The sequence below is a fragment of the Leopardus geoffroyi genome, chromosome A1 (genome assembly GCF_018350155.1).
Source record: "Leopardus geoffroyi isolate Oge1 chromosome A1, O.geoffroyi_Oge1_pat1.0, whole genome shotgun sequence".
In the NCBI taxonomy this organism is placed as follows: domain Eukaryota; kingdom Metazoa; phylum Chordata; class Mammalia; order Carnivora; family Felidae; genus Leopardus; species Leopardus geoffroyi.
This window is the reverse complement of record NC_059326.1, coordinates 105,718,256-105,735,391: the sequence shown is the minus strand read 5'-3', so window position 1 is coordinate 105,735,391 and position 17,136 is coordinate 105,718,256. Positions and strand designations below refer to the sequence as shown.

Below are 17,136 nucleotides of genomic sequence, written 5' to 3'. Positions count from 1 at the left end.
ATCAAGAGCCATGAAATGTACGTTTCACAACATGGCAGTGGTCATTTCTGATTAGACTAAAACTTAAAATCTTACAGCAATCCCAAAAAACAAGTGGGGTTTTAAAGGCATGGATTTTAAACTCACTAATAGTTTTTGGTAGATGTTTTCACTTGTAAAGAAGAAATAAGTAAGTGAACTATTGTATCTTTCTGTGTACTGATCCCTTGGTGTGGTCTCTCAGGGGCTCAGGGCTGTAATGGCAAAATAACTGCCCAGAGCTGTCATAGCCAATGGCGGGGGCAGGGGCTTGGGAACAGGTTTTCAAGAAAGCAAAAGGTCTTGAGAAGTGGCCTGGCTTCCCCGAAAGTTTATCTCAGGAGAGGGGCTTGGGTGCATGGTCTTATATTCCTCACTAGAACAGAGCTTTACAGTGACTCTTCTGAAAAGGAGCATCTACAACACATTTTTAAATGTTGCATTTGAGTATTACGTATGCTAGAGAATTTAAGCTATCTTCCACACTGCAAACTCAGGGTGATAGTTCATACTGGAAAGTCCATTAAGTATACTTTATATGCTTGCTAATGCTCTAAACTCTGTCTTTTCTCATTTTGCCTCATTCCTTTGGCCCAGTAGAATTGATGTTATCAACCCAAAGTTGAAATGTAAGTGAATCTTAATGGGCTGAAGGCATCCTTGGATGAATTGAAAAAGCATTTAATCCTGTTACTCTCTGTTGTTTTTATTTAATTTGCTATGAGATTTTTTTTTTTTGTTCTCCTCCTGTACCAGAGAGGGCTTAATTGCATTTACTCTGAGTGTTTATATAAATGAGATTGGTGAGTTTGATAGATTACAGTTTCTTTTTAAAGACCATCTGTGAAAGGAGTAATCTGTTTATGAAAATAGTAAACCTGTGAATTCATTGGATTGTTGTGCTCTCCAATATAGCTGAAATTGTATATGTTAATTGCCTCTACATGTACATGAAATGGCAGGTCATTATACCCATACCAGCCAGCGAGGTTTTTAATTTGCTAGCATCCAAAATTATATTTTGTGGGTGTTGCTGAAAGAAAATGAATTTCACTTTTTCTGACTCTGGCACATGTGATTTTTCTGGGCTTTGGGTAGTCCAGACTGTTCCGTCTGCCATTTTGTCTTGCAGCCTCTGAATTCTGTGATGGGGTTTCCATTTAATCAAGCCTTAGGAGAACTAAATGAAAAGCAGTAATGTTTGTCACATTTAGGATCAGAACTCATATTTGCCTTGAACTTAGTTTATGCAAAAAATTCCTGTGCCCATTTAAGGTCCTAAAGAAATCTGAGGTTGCTGAAAATGATAGACTTTGTTTTAATTAATTTCCATTTTCTGTCCCACCCTATGTTACTTGAAATAACCAAGCCTTGGTGCCTACGTAGTTACATATCTAATTGAGGACGACAAATAATAACACAGAAATTCCACAATCTGTCATTCTCTTTTTTTAAAACTAGTAAAATTGACAGTATGAAGATATACATACATATCTTACAACATCTTTCATTGGGTTTTTAATACTCTATGAGGGTGTGTAGAGGCTATTAACTTGCCTGGATTACTGTAAGTGTGATAGCCTTTTGGAACTCACGGCTATTACTTTGCAGTCAGCTTAAAAAAAAAAAAAAGCTTCTCAGAGCTTTTAATCATTGTGCATTTTTCAAATTGAAAAATCATTATTTCTTGATTAAAGCAAATTCCCTTGTAGTTTCCAATAGGCAATATTTTTGTAAATCTCTAGACTGGCCTCTCTGTATTTGAAGAAAGGAATTTTCATTCATTTATAAATACTCCGCTATTTAGACTATTACCACTGACTGGCCTTCTCTCAAATTTGGGGGGCCTCAATGTACTTTAAACAAACATTTCTAGAAATGGAGTGAAGTCTGTAATGGTTTCTTTTGCCGCTCACAGATGTTGATGAATGCACATCAAATCCCTGCACTAATGGAGATTGTGTTAACACACCTGGATCCTATTATTGTAAATGTCATGCTGGATTCCAGAGGACTCCTACTAAGCAAGCATGCATTGGTAAGGCAGTTTGCTTTCACATGTGAAAATGTTCCATGAAATATAGTGACCCAGGCTGTTGAGGTTAAAAGTAAATTTATATTAAAATAAGACATGGAATGAAGTAGGTGCTGTTACATTACTACAGGTTTATTTTATGCTCCCCTCAGAAGTGCTTCCTTTAAACATAAACACTATTTGCATATATAACCCTCGAAACATGCTATCTGGCTTTGCAAAATTCAGTTTCTCTCCCTTCCCTAGATCACAACTTCCTTTCTCAAAATAACATCAGCAGCCTTACTGCTGTCTGAATAATGGAGCTCAAGATTTATAGTTGTTCTCAACTACTGTCTCCTTTGATGCTCACACATAATCCGATACGAAGTCAGGCCTTGTCTTGAATCACATTTTTGTTGCTACACTCAGTACCCTCTTCCAAACTGATTCATCTCAGAATTCTTTTAGCAGATGACTCTGCTTGTCTTCTTTTTCATTTCCTCTTCATCCACGAGTAGTTGCTCAGATAAGCTTAGCTGGCAGGTTGCATCATTTTGCTCTTAACCCAGATAGTTTGACGGTCCTGTCTTCTTAGTCAACAGTCTGCTCTGAATTTGGGGGTCTTTGACCATTGTGTCCAAAAGAGCTACACCAGCCATTCCATTGCACTGCCCACCCACACCTAGCTTCCCTCCACACACCAACCCATTTTTCTCTTTCTTTCCCTCTTCACCTACAGTTAAGTCAGGACTTTAAAAAAAAAAAAAAAGCTGGTGAGAGATGGAAATTTTGCTGAAGAAGCAACACGATCTTAGGTATAATGTGTAAGACACACAGACTGGATACTGAACATCACATTTATTACCTTACTGTTTTTATCTGTGGTTACTGTAAAAGAGTAATGTTTGGCCATTCTTCATTATCCCAGATATTGATGAATGCATCCAGAATGGGGTCCTTTGTAAAAACGGTCGATGTGTGAACACAGATGGAAGTTTCCAGTGCATTTGCAATGCCGGCTTTGAATTAACTACAGATGGAAAAAACTGTGTTGGTATGGAAACTGCCTGCTTCTTTGCAAAAGATTCTTAAGGGATATACATTTTTATTTAGAACCATATATGCTGTTTCCATATAAGCTCACACAACACACATGTGAGAATTCTTCAGATGACTTAGGTAAAATATAAATGCATTTAGAATGAGACCCTTAAAGTCAAAGGAAAGATTGTTTGGAAATGTTATAACAATGAATAATGTACTGCTTCTGGGAATTTTCTGTGCGGTATATGTTTGATTAAAAGTAACAGTTTTTCTTCTGCCGTAGGTAATTATTAGTACCTACAGTATTTCACATTTTGCCATTACAATACTCAGAGGCTAGAAAAGGTCTCCCCTGACCTCCAATCTGGGGGAATGTAAAACCTTTTGGAATATGTGATAATCCGATCTCTAAATTTGACGTCCTGGCAATGTCTGGCAATGCAGTAGGTATCAGTACCTCACACAAATAATCTGTTCACACAGCAACTGGTGATAGTTCACCCAATGATGAAAGTCCAGTTCATTTCACTTGTACCCCTGAAGTCATATTAACATTTTTGCTAATCAAAGTAAAAACCCTTCTCAGGTGGTTTGAATAACGACCAAGCACAATATTTACTTAATTCTTTCCTTCTTGTCCCTTACTGTAAAGACCCTTGATGTTCTCCACACTATTTGCTCTCACTTGGTAGGCATTCAGATTAGGAAAAAAAAAAAATCAGTGAGCACATAGCTTATGTATGTAGTAGAATGTGATTGGTAATTATTAATGGCACTCCCCCGAGGCCAGTGGCGTAAGTAACTCTGCTCTTCTCCTGCAGATCATGATGAATGTACGACTACCAACATGTGTTTGAATGGCATGTGCATTAATGAAGACGGTAGCTTCAAGTGCATCTGCAAACCAGGATTTGTCTTGGCTCCAAATGGGCGTTATTGTACTGGTATGTATGGCTCTGAGATGGGAAAGTTACCATGATTGAAACCATCTTTTTTGTTTGAATGAATCATGCAAGAATTACTTCAGTTTCTTCATGCGGATTTCATATTATTCACGTCTGCTGCTAATTCAGTGAGGCAGGTGTCTAAAGCTCCCTAGAAAAACACACATTGTGGTCTAGGAACAGTGATATCTTTACAAAAATAATAATGGTATGGGAAAAATTAAGGGAATGACAGACCGGTTCTAGCAAGTCTGGAAGAGACAGTGTAGAAATAATTTCTCTGTATCCCATGCCTAAACAAAAAAGAGGAAGAAAGAAATCTTGAGAGGTTTTCATTTTTGTGTACTAAAACCAGTCATTCATTACTCATTTTGTATTACGTATTTTCCACAAACTAATCTACAGATCGTGACTATATCATTATCTAAAAATCTTACCTCGATGTAGTGAAGAAATAATTTGACTGTTCCTATCAATTTTGTTTATAAAGCCATTTTGAAAGCTAAGCTCCAGTGATAACTTTAGTAAGCAAAGAAGTGCTTCATGGAAATAAATAAGACTATATTAGGTTTCTATTCACAATATGAATTTAGTAAGATGGAATAAATTTTGCAGTTTTTTTTTCAGTTTTTTCCTTTTAGTTGAAATCACCTCTTGAATCCTTTCTGCCTTCCATTACATGCTTACCTGAATACCAAATAATTTCAGCAAAATTCTAGGGAGTGTTGAGGGAGAAAATTCAAGACTGATTCTTGTATTTTTTTTTTATTTTTTATTTAAAAAAAAATTTTTTTTTTCAACGTTTATTTATTTTTGGGACAGAGAGAGACAGAGCATGAATGGGGGAGGGGCAGAGAGAGAGGGAGACACAGAATCGGAAACAGGCTCCAGGCTCTGAGCCATCAGCCCAGAGCCTGACGCGGGGCTCGAACTCCCGGACCGCGAGATCGTGACCTGGCTGAAGTCGGACGCTTAACCGACTGCGCCACCCAGGTGCCCCTGATTCTTGTATTTTTGAATAACAAATAGCTTCTGGACTATTCAAGAAAGGGGAGTACATTTTTCAGTAGAAAGATTGTAGCTCTGCTGTTTCAAATCAAGACCGAGATGTCAGCTCAAGGTTGGTTGAATTGGATTTAACACAGGATTTGAGTTTAGTATTATTGCAGGGTGTAACATTACATTACAGCATGTAACTTTTAGTATTTCCTCAGAAACTTACATGCACATATAAATATGACCTAAATCTCAGCAGTTTTTGCTGTCTTGCAATTTTTTAAATTTATTTTCTTATTAGAGATAGTGCCATCTGCAAATTAAAATGTTCATGATTTGGCGACTGTGTGTTTTGAAGGCTGTTTCATCTTTCAGGGAAGCCATTGATTGTTGGGTTACATGTGATAAACTTGAGCAGATTGAAAATTAAGAGATGCTCCATATTTTGTTATTATGACTTGATCAAGTTAATATTAAAAAGGCATCTCTCTTTAGTTTGAATTTTATATGTGTGTAAATAAAAGTGCCTGGGTGGCCCAGTCAGTTAAGCATCTGATTCTTGATGTCGGCTCAGGTCATGATCTCATGGTTCATGAGATTGAGCCCTGCACTCTGAGCACAGAGCTTGCTTGGGATTCTCACTCTCCCTGTATCTGCTTCTCTCCCCACCCCTCAAAATAAACTTTTTAAAAAATAAGATAATTACAAACATTTAGTTTAATTTTAAGAATTTGTTTTACTTAACTTGAATTAAATATCATTTAATAGTTAACAGAATTGGCATATAAATAAAGAAAAGTGAGTGTGTAAGGCTCTTTTTTTCCTAATGGATAAAGTGAGGCAACTTTGAGTCAGTATTTCTGAAAATGCATTTGAAAGAGTTGCATTTAGACCTGAAATTTGTTACCACATCTATGTGTCCTTCCATAAATTATAAAATGGAAAACAGAAGGTTGTTAGTCTAGAGTGATGACAACAGGCATACTCTGGAATAAGGTTAAGTTTACCCAGTAATGGCCTGAGTTGTGTTTCCCCCTGGACAGATGTTGACGAATGCCAGACCCCAGGAATCTGCATGAATGGGCACTGCATCAACAATGAAGGGTCCTTCCGCTGCGACTGTCCCCCAGGCCTGGCTGTGGGCGTGGATGGACGCGTGTGTGTTGGTAAGTGAATCATTCTCCAGTGTCCAAATGGTCTTTGAAAATCGGACAAAAATATATCCATACAGTGGAAAAGTATTCAGCCATAGAAAGGTAGGAAGTACTGCTAAATGCGAAAGTATGGATGCACCTTGAAAACATGATGCTGAGTGAAAGGGACCGCTCACAAAAGCCCAGATAGTGTATGATTCCATTCATATGAAATGTCTGAAGCAGGCAAATCTATAGAGACAAAGCAGATTCATGTTACTTAGAACAGAGAGAGTGGGCATGCCAGGATAAGGGGCTGGTAGCTAAAGGCATTTTTAAGGTGGTGAAATGTTCTAAAATCAGTTGTAGTGATGGTTATATATATATCTTTATATCTGTATGTATATCTGTATCTATATATATCTGTGACTATGCAAAACAAAAAAAAAAAACTATTGTACTCTTTAAACGGGTTAATTCTTAGGTTATACCTCAGTAAAGTGGCTTAAAAAATGTGCAGGGAGTCCACCTAGCTCCTTGCAGAAGGCTCTGATGAGATGCAAGTAAAAAAAAAAAAAACAAAACAACACTGTCTCTTGATTTCGGTTCAGGTCATGATCTTATGGTTCATGAAATTGAGCCCCCCATTGGGCTCTGTGCTGACAGTGTGGAGCTTGCTTGGGATTCTCTCTCTCCTTCTCTGTCTAGCCCTACATGACTGTCTGTCTGTCTCTCTCAAAATAAATAAATATATATTTTTTTAAATGCAGGAGAAGAAAAAAGGAGATCATCCTTAAAAAATAAAAAGAAATCATCCTTAAATCAGAATCCTTGATAATGTTAGCTGACTCTTTAAGTACAATGGATTTAGATGTTGTAATTCATAACAACTAAGGTGAAAGGGGGATTATGGCTACATTTAAATAAGCCCTGTTTATTTAATATATTTAAATAAGCTCAAACACAATTTAAAATGTAAATAACTTCTCCCTTAGAACTTGGACTTCTGTCAAAAGGTAGAAATATTTTTACATAGTTATTCCTCATCGTTATGCAGCTAACTATACAAACAAGGGCAGAATATGAGAGAGAATAGATATTTTATTCTAAACCATGCCAAATTACTTTGCTTTTTAAAGGGGTACTTTTGCCAAATGGGTTCCATGCAAATCAGAGTTACAGGCATCAGTTTTAAAGAGGCAGGCAAATCAAAAATGTCATTGGCATTTCAGACCATATGGCATTTCAACCATGTGTCCTAAAGATAACAATAGCAGAGTGAGGTCATTGTAAAAATACACTTAATGTGGTTTTCTCTCCAGCAGGCTTTCCTGAGACCCCTAGGGGGCATTAGCCATTGTGCACCTGCTGTTTCTCAGGTGACTCTGTAGAAAGCAGACACCCTTATTGGTTTAGGAGTGTAGATGACAGAAATGAAATTCTTTCTTAGACGTAGGTGATAATACTTTATTCTTCCCTATGGGAATCAAAACCTTTGGATCCCTAAAAGTGGGGGAGAAAAGAAGCAACAGCAGATGGAAATAATCTGTCCACTTAAGTTCATCTACTGTCTCCAATTTAGGATTTATTTCAGCTTACAAGATTGTCAGCACTTCGCTCAGGGATATTTTAAATACAGCAGCCAGAAGAATGTAGCTCCTTCTTGCTTCAGGAAGCTAAAATATTTTCAGTTGCTTTAATATACTTAGTTGCCCTTTTCCTTTACCGGAATGATTCTGTTGAAATGTATGATGAGTACAAAACCAGTTTTGGAGGAAGATACTATTTTTCCTTTAAGCAACCAACGTATAAGTAGCAATGAGGAATTCAGTGTCCAAACACAAATCATCATGCATCTTTGCCACATACAGAAAAGGCATCAGACATTGTTGCACAGCCTCCAGGTTTTCACAACTGTGGTCGTTTAAACTTTTTAAAATAAAAACACCATTTGTTCTGGGTATAAAATTATATATTGCCGTTCCTGTCACCTGCTAGACCTTCTTTCTTGGTCTCTTCTGCCTTTAGTGATGCTTTTGAGATGCATTGATTGTTGAAGTTAGAAATGAATCACTACTATTAATTCTTATTAATTACTTATTATCAATTATATATTTTTCTTCAGTTTGTTTTCTTAGACATTGAGATGTGGGTTTTTATTTTCAAAAAATTAAACTATTATTGTAATTGGTATGTTGAAGAAGCATGGCTCACAGACAGGACATAAGCAAAAGACAACTATATTTTGGTCTCTTGCATCCCTTTAAAAAGTATCTTTAAATTTATTCAGTAGAAACCAATCACCCAGTAAGTAAGGAAGAGAACTCAGGCAACCCTATAACTTTACTATTCATAAATAGCAAAACTTTATGACTACTTTAGGTAATGAAAAACAATGTTAAGTATAGAAATTAGAATGCCCAGAGATAATATTCTGAACCTGACGTGAAGTTACAATTTCCCTTGCAAGCTCAGACCTTCATCAGCAAGAAGCTTTCTGACTCTACAAGGGTCAAAGTGCAGGAGGAGGGAAGAAGCAGGAGCACTGGTGACCGTTTCAGGATTGCTTCAAGGTTTCTCGGCTTCCCAGATGTTTAAAGCCACCCCTTGATTTCATAGTTCCTTCAGAGGCATTTGGCTGCCCTTACTGAGAGGCGGACACTGCATTTTCTTCCTGGGGGCTTTACTCATCTGCCTTCTGGTCTTTGAGCAGTCTGTTTCAGATAGGCTCTGTCTGAAGGTGTCTCATCACCTCTCCATGCCGTTGTGTTAGGACGCCTCTTAACGTGGCCCACGTCTAGTCCGTATGACCTGCCATCCTTTTGCCGTGTTAACCTCATTATGGAGGTGGATCTCACTCACCTCCCTCCATTGTCCCTCCCATAGGAAGAGCAGCCACTCACTTTTGCCTCTAGGTATGCCAGGCAGAGGCAGGCATGAAACTCTCCCCCTGCTCCCTGTGAAGTTCTTCTCTTGGGACCGGTGGTGAGCATGGTAGTCCCCCAACTCATAATCCAGCTCTTGCAAAACACTCCTCTTCAAAAAATACTCTTCTTAATTGCTGCTCTTTAAAACTATGTCTTCGATAATTGGGAGGGTTTTCGTGACCTGGCAACTATGTTCCATGTCCACTTCCTTCAGGGTGTAGTCTCAGAATTCACCCTGTTATTTGATATTTATATTATAATATAAATTGGGATTTTGGCTTCCATTTCCTTTCCAACATCCTCCTACATGAGCTTAAGAGTATTTCAACATCAGCTAATTTTCTTTATCCTAGTTGTATTCCTTACTAGCTCTTTGGCCATAGGTAGGATACATCATCTCTCTCTGCCTCTTTTTCTCATTAGTTTTTTGAAAATTAAGTAAAATAATATGAGATTTTTTGTGTAAAGCTTTGAATGGTGTCTGGAATCTAACACATCCCCAGCAGGTTAGCTATTAGTTATTCTTGTTCTATTAGAATCATGGCATCACACCTAGGGTATTGTCTTAGAGTTGCTACTTTAAGCAACAAAGAAAAGCTGACAGTAAAAAAAGAAGCATAAAATAGAATGAGCATTTTGCATCCATACTTTACCACTGGTGTGTAGAATCTGAGCAACTTGTTTAAAAATTCCACTTTTTAAGTAAGAAGAGTCATGGAGAAAATTGATAACATGGAAAAGAAACAGGTCAGGAGCATTCAGTTCCAGTCCCTCTCCAGAACATGTATATGAGCACATCTGATATGAGCACATCTGATATGAGCACATCTGATGGTGCTGCTGGTCCTGATGCCTCTTATGCTGTCCACCTGTAAGCAGTGTCTCAGTTATATGTGAAGAGTATATGCACTATGGTTCTGGCCTGAAACCTTTAACAGGAAAAGGTTGACTGTCCTTATGAAAAATAGAAGAGAGAAATAAGGAAGTCACCATATTCTTTGAGTATTTCCTGTGTGTCTTCCACACTGTGCCTACTGCTTAACAAACAAGTCTCATTTATTATATAAACTCTGTCTTTATTTAATGGGTGATGGTTGTGTTAAGTATTTTAAGTAAGCTCTTTCCCATAGGGACCAGACCCTAGGACAGTTCATGTCCCTAAAACCTACACATATGTTATGTTACTTTCCTTTTCATGGACCTTCTGGTATTGGGTATTCTATACAACTGAGTTAATCTGTAACCCAGGCCACTACATAATGTGTCTGACTCTTCCTGCACGTACCATAGGCTTTTTATCGACTTCCTTCTAGAAATTGTGAAAGGATTATATTCTCAACATGAAAACAGTAATGAAATTGACCATTCTGTGATGCCTTCTGAGATAACAGATGTCATTATTACAAAAATCATATTCAACTCACAAAATCCTATTGGAAATTATGCACTTTGTTGTATTTGTGCATACTTGTCTTGGAATGGAGCCCTGCTCTGTTATGTCACTCTGAGCTGGCTTTGCCAGACCCCATCTCATCAGAAGCAGAAGGGGCAGCATGTCTTGTCTGTAGGGTTGTTGTGGTGAATCTCATGTCTTCTTCCACGTGAGTGTTCACCCATCTCATTGTCTACTGCAGCCATAAAGCTTATCGTTTTAATGAGAAACATCACCAGATCATAAGCAGCAGGTGACTCAGGTTACTTTGTGTTATAATAAGCAGATAAAACTATTTCCAACAAGTTGGGAATAACTATGCCAGTGTCTGGTTTACACAATATACAGCTTCTCTGGCCTCTCTGGTGAGCTGAGTTTTTTTATAGTTCACCATTGAGCGTCTGACAAAACGGTAGCATATTGTATGAAGCGTCAGAGTGAGGGCGTAAGCTGGGTATGCTTCTTTGGGACATGGCATGATGTAGAGGAAAGAGGAAGGACTTTGGAAGTCGTGCAGCCTGAGTATGAATTCCAGCATGAGCAGTGGGTGGTGTAGGACTTGGAGCTACTCAAATAATCCTTCAGAACCTTGCCTTCCTCACTATAAAACGTGGATAATGATCGCTGTCCTGTGGAGTTGTCGATCAGAATGTTCAGTGAGATCATGTCTGCAAAGCAACAAACCCAATACTGAGGACACATGGCAGTGGCCATTTTTTTTTTTTTTTAATAACTGGGTTTTTTGAGAGTCTGAGATTAAAACATAGTCACAGTAGTAAACTGGGGGTTGACAAGAAAGGCCTCCTAACTCAGAAAGTTGAAGTAAGAAATTTCACAGCCAGGCACTTCATTGTTCCTAAGCGCTTCCAAAATAGAAATAGCACGTGTCATTTTGAGGATTGCATAGCCAGTGATTAGAGCTCAAAGTCATGTTTATAAATGATGGCATTATTCCTGCTTCCACGAAAGGCCTCTGGGCTCAAGTGTGATAATGAATGCTTGCATGGTGCGTGAAGCTTTGTGTAGAAAAAAAAAAAAAGAATTGTTGACATTACAAGCATGCGTTTATTCATTTCTGAGCACCGTTAAATGCTAAAGATACAAAGAAAAAGAAAAGAGGCAAATGCCCTTTAAAGGCTTCCCATCCAGTAGCCCCTTAGGTTCATAGAAACCCTCAGTTTTGAAATCTCTTTCTTTCACCATCTCCAGTTGTCACTCCGCTTCCTCCTGCAGATACTCACATGCGCAGTACGTGCTACGGCGGGATCAAGAAGGGAGCTTGTGTCCGTCCTTTCCCCGGTGCGGTGACCAAGTCAGAATGCTGCTGTGCCAATCCAGACTACGGTTTTGGAGAGCCCTGCCAACCCTGCCCTGCGAAAAACTCAGGTAGTCCTGTTTGCCTGTGTCACGTCTGATAAAGAATCTAGAAAGGTAGCGTTAGATATTTGGCCAAAGAGTACATCAGCTCTCAAGTGTTCTGTCATTATTTTCAGTTGAAGACCTCCAAGTCTTTGTTGGTATGTGAGGCATAGAATGAGGAAATGTGTCCTGTATTATTATCTATGATCCCTGCACAAAGAGTACACACAGGGGGTAGAGGAATGTATTTGTTGACCCAATTATGGATGTTATAACATATTTATTATATGGATACCTTACTCCTCAGTGTTTTTGATACTTAATATCACTGTGAAGATGAACAGCATAAAATCCACTTGTCACTTTCAAGGTTATAGTGAATTCACGAGAGCCTGATTTTATTTTTAATCTAGCCACAGCATGGTCTTAGGCTGTAATCTAAGTGAGTAATAATCATTTACTAATTTTTTTACACATAGAGTCACATTACATGGCCTAATTCTTTGACTATTCTCTGACTCTTGTTTATTAATATTTTTACATAATCTGTACTGAATTTATGTAAGTATAGTAGGGACTCAAAAATAAATACAACCTCTTTTTTTCTTTAAAGTTGAGAATAGTTGAGAGTGTAGTCAGGCAAATGTATAAACTACAGTTTAGTGTGATTGATGCCTTGCGAGGGACATAGGGACGCCCGTGTGGCTCACTCGGTTAAGTGTCCAGCTCTTGATTTTGGCTCAGGGCTTGATCTTGAGTTTCATGAGATTGAGCCCAGCATCAGGCTCTGAGCTGACAGGGTGGAACTGGCTTGGGATTGCCTCTCTCTCTCTCTCTCCCTCTCCCTCTCTTTCTCTCTCTCTCTTTCAAAATAAATAAACATTTTTTAAAAAGCAGGACATAAACAGGGAACTGGGAGAGCACACAGGAAGGAGAAGTAAGTGGTCTGGAGAAGCTGGAAAGGACTTCACAGGGCTGGGGGTGGGTATCTGCTTAGTTTCATCTTGAAAAAAGGAATAAGAACATTGCAGGTAGGAGATGGAAGAAATGCATTCCAGCCAAGGGAAATGGCTTGTAATTGTGTTGAAAATCTTCAAGGGATTGTTCAAATCTCAGCAAAGCATTAGCCTTCCTCTGGAATGAACTGAGCAGGACATTTTTTAAAAAGAAGAGTTAAGGTAGGAAATCTTGCCCTAAAAGTGTTTAAGTCAATTATGCATACTATGAAAGATGTACAAAAATTGGTAACAAGGCTAGATGAAAAGGTGAGTGAGCTAATAAAATCTGGCATCTAGAAACAGTTGTGACTATAAATAGGAATGTAGGATACAATAAAGATAACGTTTAGATTGGTGAGGAAAGATTGAACTAAGTAATGAATATTGTTGAAAAATAATAGAAAAAGTATGAAGTTAGCTCCCTGCATTAAACCTTACAAAATAACCTTCTTATAGAATATATAAACTATTTGTAATCTTGTGATAGTAAAGGACTAGCAAGAACAGAAACCAAAGACTAAAATACACATGTAAATTGGAAAAATATTTTGCTTAATTTATTAGGAATTTACACGAATTGGTGAGGAAAGTTGAAATCCTCTGTAGAACAAAGTGCAGTGTATGCAAACAAGATTTCACAAAATGCAAATGCAAATAGAGAGCCACATGAAAGGATGTGCTAAAATGAAAATTAAAATAAGACGTCGTTTTTGTTCATTAGCTTGGTAAAGTGTCGATGATTGCTTTTTTCCATATGGGTACTCTCTTCTGCTGATGGAAGGCTAGCCTGGGACATGTAGGGAGAGGAGGAGTATCAGAAGCCTTAAAAAGAGTCATAAATGCTGAGCATTTTGACTTCCAAGAGATTAACGTACTGATATAATTGAATTTCCTATTATTTATGATAATTGCTGAAAGTTGGACAAACCTAATTTCATCATTATGAGACTGAATAAATGTGGTGCATCCACATAACTGAGTAAAAACAGTAAATAGTCTATTAAGTGGGATATGAACATGAAATGTCTGTGACACAGTGCTGAGAATCCAAGCCTGCTCCCCACCTTACAGCCTCTGTGATCTGGGGAGTCACTTCACATGTCTGCCTGAGTGTTCTCAGGTGTCAAAGAGGACAGCAATGGTATCTAGTTTGTGATTATTACTCAGCTGTAAAAGAGAATGAGAACTTGCCATTTGCAACAACTAGGATGGACTTAGGGATGTTATGCTAAGTGAAAGAAGTCAGAGAAAGAAAGACAGATACCATATGATTTCACTTACATGTGGAATCTAAAACTCAGAGCAAACAAACAAAGAGAAGCAGAAGGTGACCTGTAAACACGGAGCAGACACTAATGGTTGTGAGGGAGTGAAGGGTTAGGCCACATGGGTGAAGGGGAATGGAAGGTATAGGCTTCCAGCTTTGGAATGAGTAAGTCACGGGGGTAAAAGGTACAGCAAAGGGAGTACAGTCAGCAGTACTGTAACGGTGATGTGACAAACGGTAGGTACGCTTGTAAGGAGCACGGCATAACGTATCAGATTGTCCAGTCACAGTGTATTACGGCTGAAACTAATGTAACATCGTATGTTAACCACACTTAAATAAAATGTCTGTTTCATTTGTAATATTGGGAGAATTAAGTAAACTATTAGAAAATGCTGGAATACCAGGCACATGGTAAATGCTGGTATGTAAGTATTGCTGTTATGTAAATATTCTGTATAATTATTTTGTTACTGAGAGAAAAAAAGTTAAAAAGCATTCTCTACAATCCATTTTGGATTTTTTTTTTAAGTTTCCAAATGTGGAATATATTTGTAACATTTATCGTTATATTAACTATATTCAGGGTGATAATCACAAGTGAGTTTTATTTTTTTATGCTCATCCATGATTTTGGAATTGTCAAAGTAATTATGTGCTGGAAAATATAGTAACTATTTTTTTCATTTTAAAAATTATTACCAGTGATTTTTCTTCATGGTAGTTTTGGAGTGATGTAAGTGACTTGTATACAGAGAGATAGTGTTTAGAGTTTTTCATTTCTGTATTTTTTTATCTTGCAGCTGAATTCCATGGTCTTTGTAGTAGTGGAGTAGGTATCACTGTGGATGGAAGAGGTAACGCTATTCTATATTCAGTCTTACAGTAATTATGAAATTAGTAGCTTTGTGATTATAACATGAGTTGTGAGAGTATTTCATAAAACATCAGTGTAAAATAATAAAACAAATTATCAGTGTAAAAAACTCAGTGTAAAATAATAAGATAAATTATCTCCTAGAATAGTGGTTATAAGCTAGATATATTAAATGTATGTAGATGCCACATTCATAGTAGATAAATACTTAACTTTTAAATACACGTTGTTGAAAATGTCTCTAGCAATCTAGACCTGTAATTTTGTGGGTACCATTGCTTAAGAAGAGGCTAAAGTTGGTATTTAGGTTTAGAAAAAGTGAGTCTGTTTAAAGAGAAAATATTAAATAGTGGTGCTGACATGATTTTAAAAAATCTTTAAGAGATACTTGATATGGATCAAGTTTGGGATTTACTACCCTAAAAATGAAGATTATTTGTGCCTAAGAATACTGAAACTTTCTAAATTTAATAGGTGAAATTCATTCACATTTTCTTAAACAGCAATATGATTAACAAAATGCCACCATGAAACATTGAATATTAAATTTGTTTATAACTTTAAAGTTCTTTTATACATGTATAGTATACACATACAGTTTCTTATGTGTTTTTTTTTTAAGAAAACTGTAGGATATTGTTAATCTTCACTGTATATATGTATGTATGTATATACGTATGTATTTCTTCTCCTTTTGTGTTTGAGAAGATTTTAGACACATTTTAGATCAGTTGACAGTAATACTGCATCTCTGCCATGAACACCAGAAACCACAGTAAAGAAACCAACTTGTATAAGGATGTTTGTCCCAAAAATAAAATGAAAAAGCTAACATTTCTGGGGTATGTTAAGGTCTTCCAGATTCTGGAAAACAATTAAGATTAAAATTTGAGCATCATGACCAAAATTTGATACTATGTCCATTTTTTTAATCCCCTCTCACTATGGTCTCTGCACCAGAGCCAGCCACTTGTTCCAAGTACTGGGTTGCTCAGACGAGCACGTCATTCTTCAAGTCTTGCCCACGGCCGACAGAGTACTCACTGTTGATGGCTTCTTACAAAACATTGGGTTCTCAAGCATCCATATTTGAACCGTCCTCTCCATTAATTTCAACTTGTCAACAATGAGAAACATTTATTAAGTATCATATTACTTAGTTGATTGTAAAAATATGATAATAAAATAGAAGTATTCCATGCCTTTGGGGACCATAAAATTATATAAGTCACCCTAATAAATGGTTGTCCTTTAATTAGAGGGTTATAATACCTATCGAGTTAAGTTTTCCTTTGGATTTTAAGCCAACAGCCTGTAAATTTCTTTATTAATTTTATCATAAATGCAGGCACATTACGTGGTTTAGTCCTTTGAATTTCTGCCAGTTCCCTTCATTTTTCTTTTAACTTATCAGGGAATTGTCCTGTATCCCTTAATTTCAATCTCTTATTCCTTATTTTCATTTTCTTTCCCTTTCTGAAAGCCAGGCAAATTGTGGGTTTGCGGAGTTAAACACTTTATATGTTGAGTGATCTTTATTAGGCCTACATATGTCAACAAACAATACAATATCTGTGAGCATTAAACTTTCAACATTTAATGCAGATATCAATGAATGTGCTTTGGATCCCGATATATGTGCCAATGGAATTTGTGAAAATTTACGTGGTAGTTACCGTTGTAATTGCAACAGTGGCTACGAGCCAGATGCCTCTGGAAGAAACTGTATTGGTAAGTTGCTGTATTTATACGAGAACCTTTTGTATAGTTTCATTTCATGGATTATAAGAGAAATTGAAATACAAATAAGTGAATAAAACTGCAGATCTTATAGTTTCTCTTTCCTTCTTATAGAAAGAAATAAAGCTATTGGAATCCACCCAATTCTGTTACAAAATAACAAACTTTTTAGTGGCAGAACTTAGTATTTAAATCATTCTGTTCCCAAATGAATAGATATATACTCCATTATTGTCTTGTATTTCTGCATATATCTAAATTGTGCAGTTTTTTTTCAACTAAGAAAGGGACTTCAGAGTTAACAAGGCAGTAAGTTAAGAAAATGAACTGTTACAGGTTTAGAAAACTTTGACTTACAAGGAAACAACTAGTTGCTACAACCTA

The 17,136-nt window shown here is 37.1% G+C and overlaps 1 protein-coding gene across 1 annotated transcript in view; it reads left to right on the top strand.

Moving 5' to 3' along the window:
• The window catches only part of FBN2 (fibrillin 2), a 258,860-nt gene that overhangs the window by 144,653 nt on the left and 97,071 nt on the right, over positions 1-17,136 (top strand). The window contains exons 12-18 of the mRNA XM_045487659.1: positions 1,937-2,056; positions 2,964-3,089; positions 3,901-4,023; positions 6,063-6,185; positions 11,745-11,897; positions 14,939-14,992; positions 16,618-16,743. Of these exons, the coding sequence (XP_045343615.1) occupies positions 1,937-2,056; positions 2,964-3,089; positions 3,901-4,023; positions 6,063-6,185; positions 11,745-11,897; positions 14,939-14,992; positions 16,618-16,743 (825 nt within the window). The remainder of the gene's footprint in view (positions 1-1,936; positions 2,057-2,963; positions 3,090-3,900; positions 4,024-6,062; positions 6,186-11,744; positions 11,898-14,938; positions 14,993-16,617; positions 16,744-17,136) is intronic.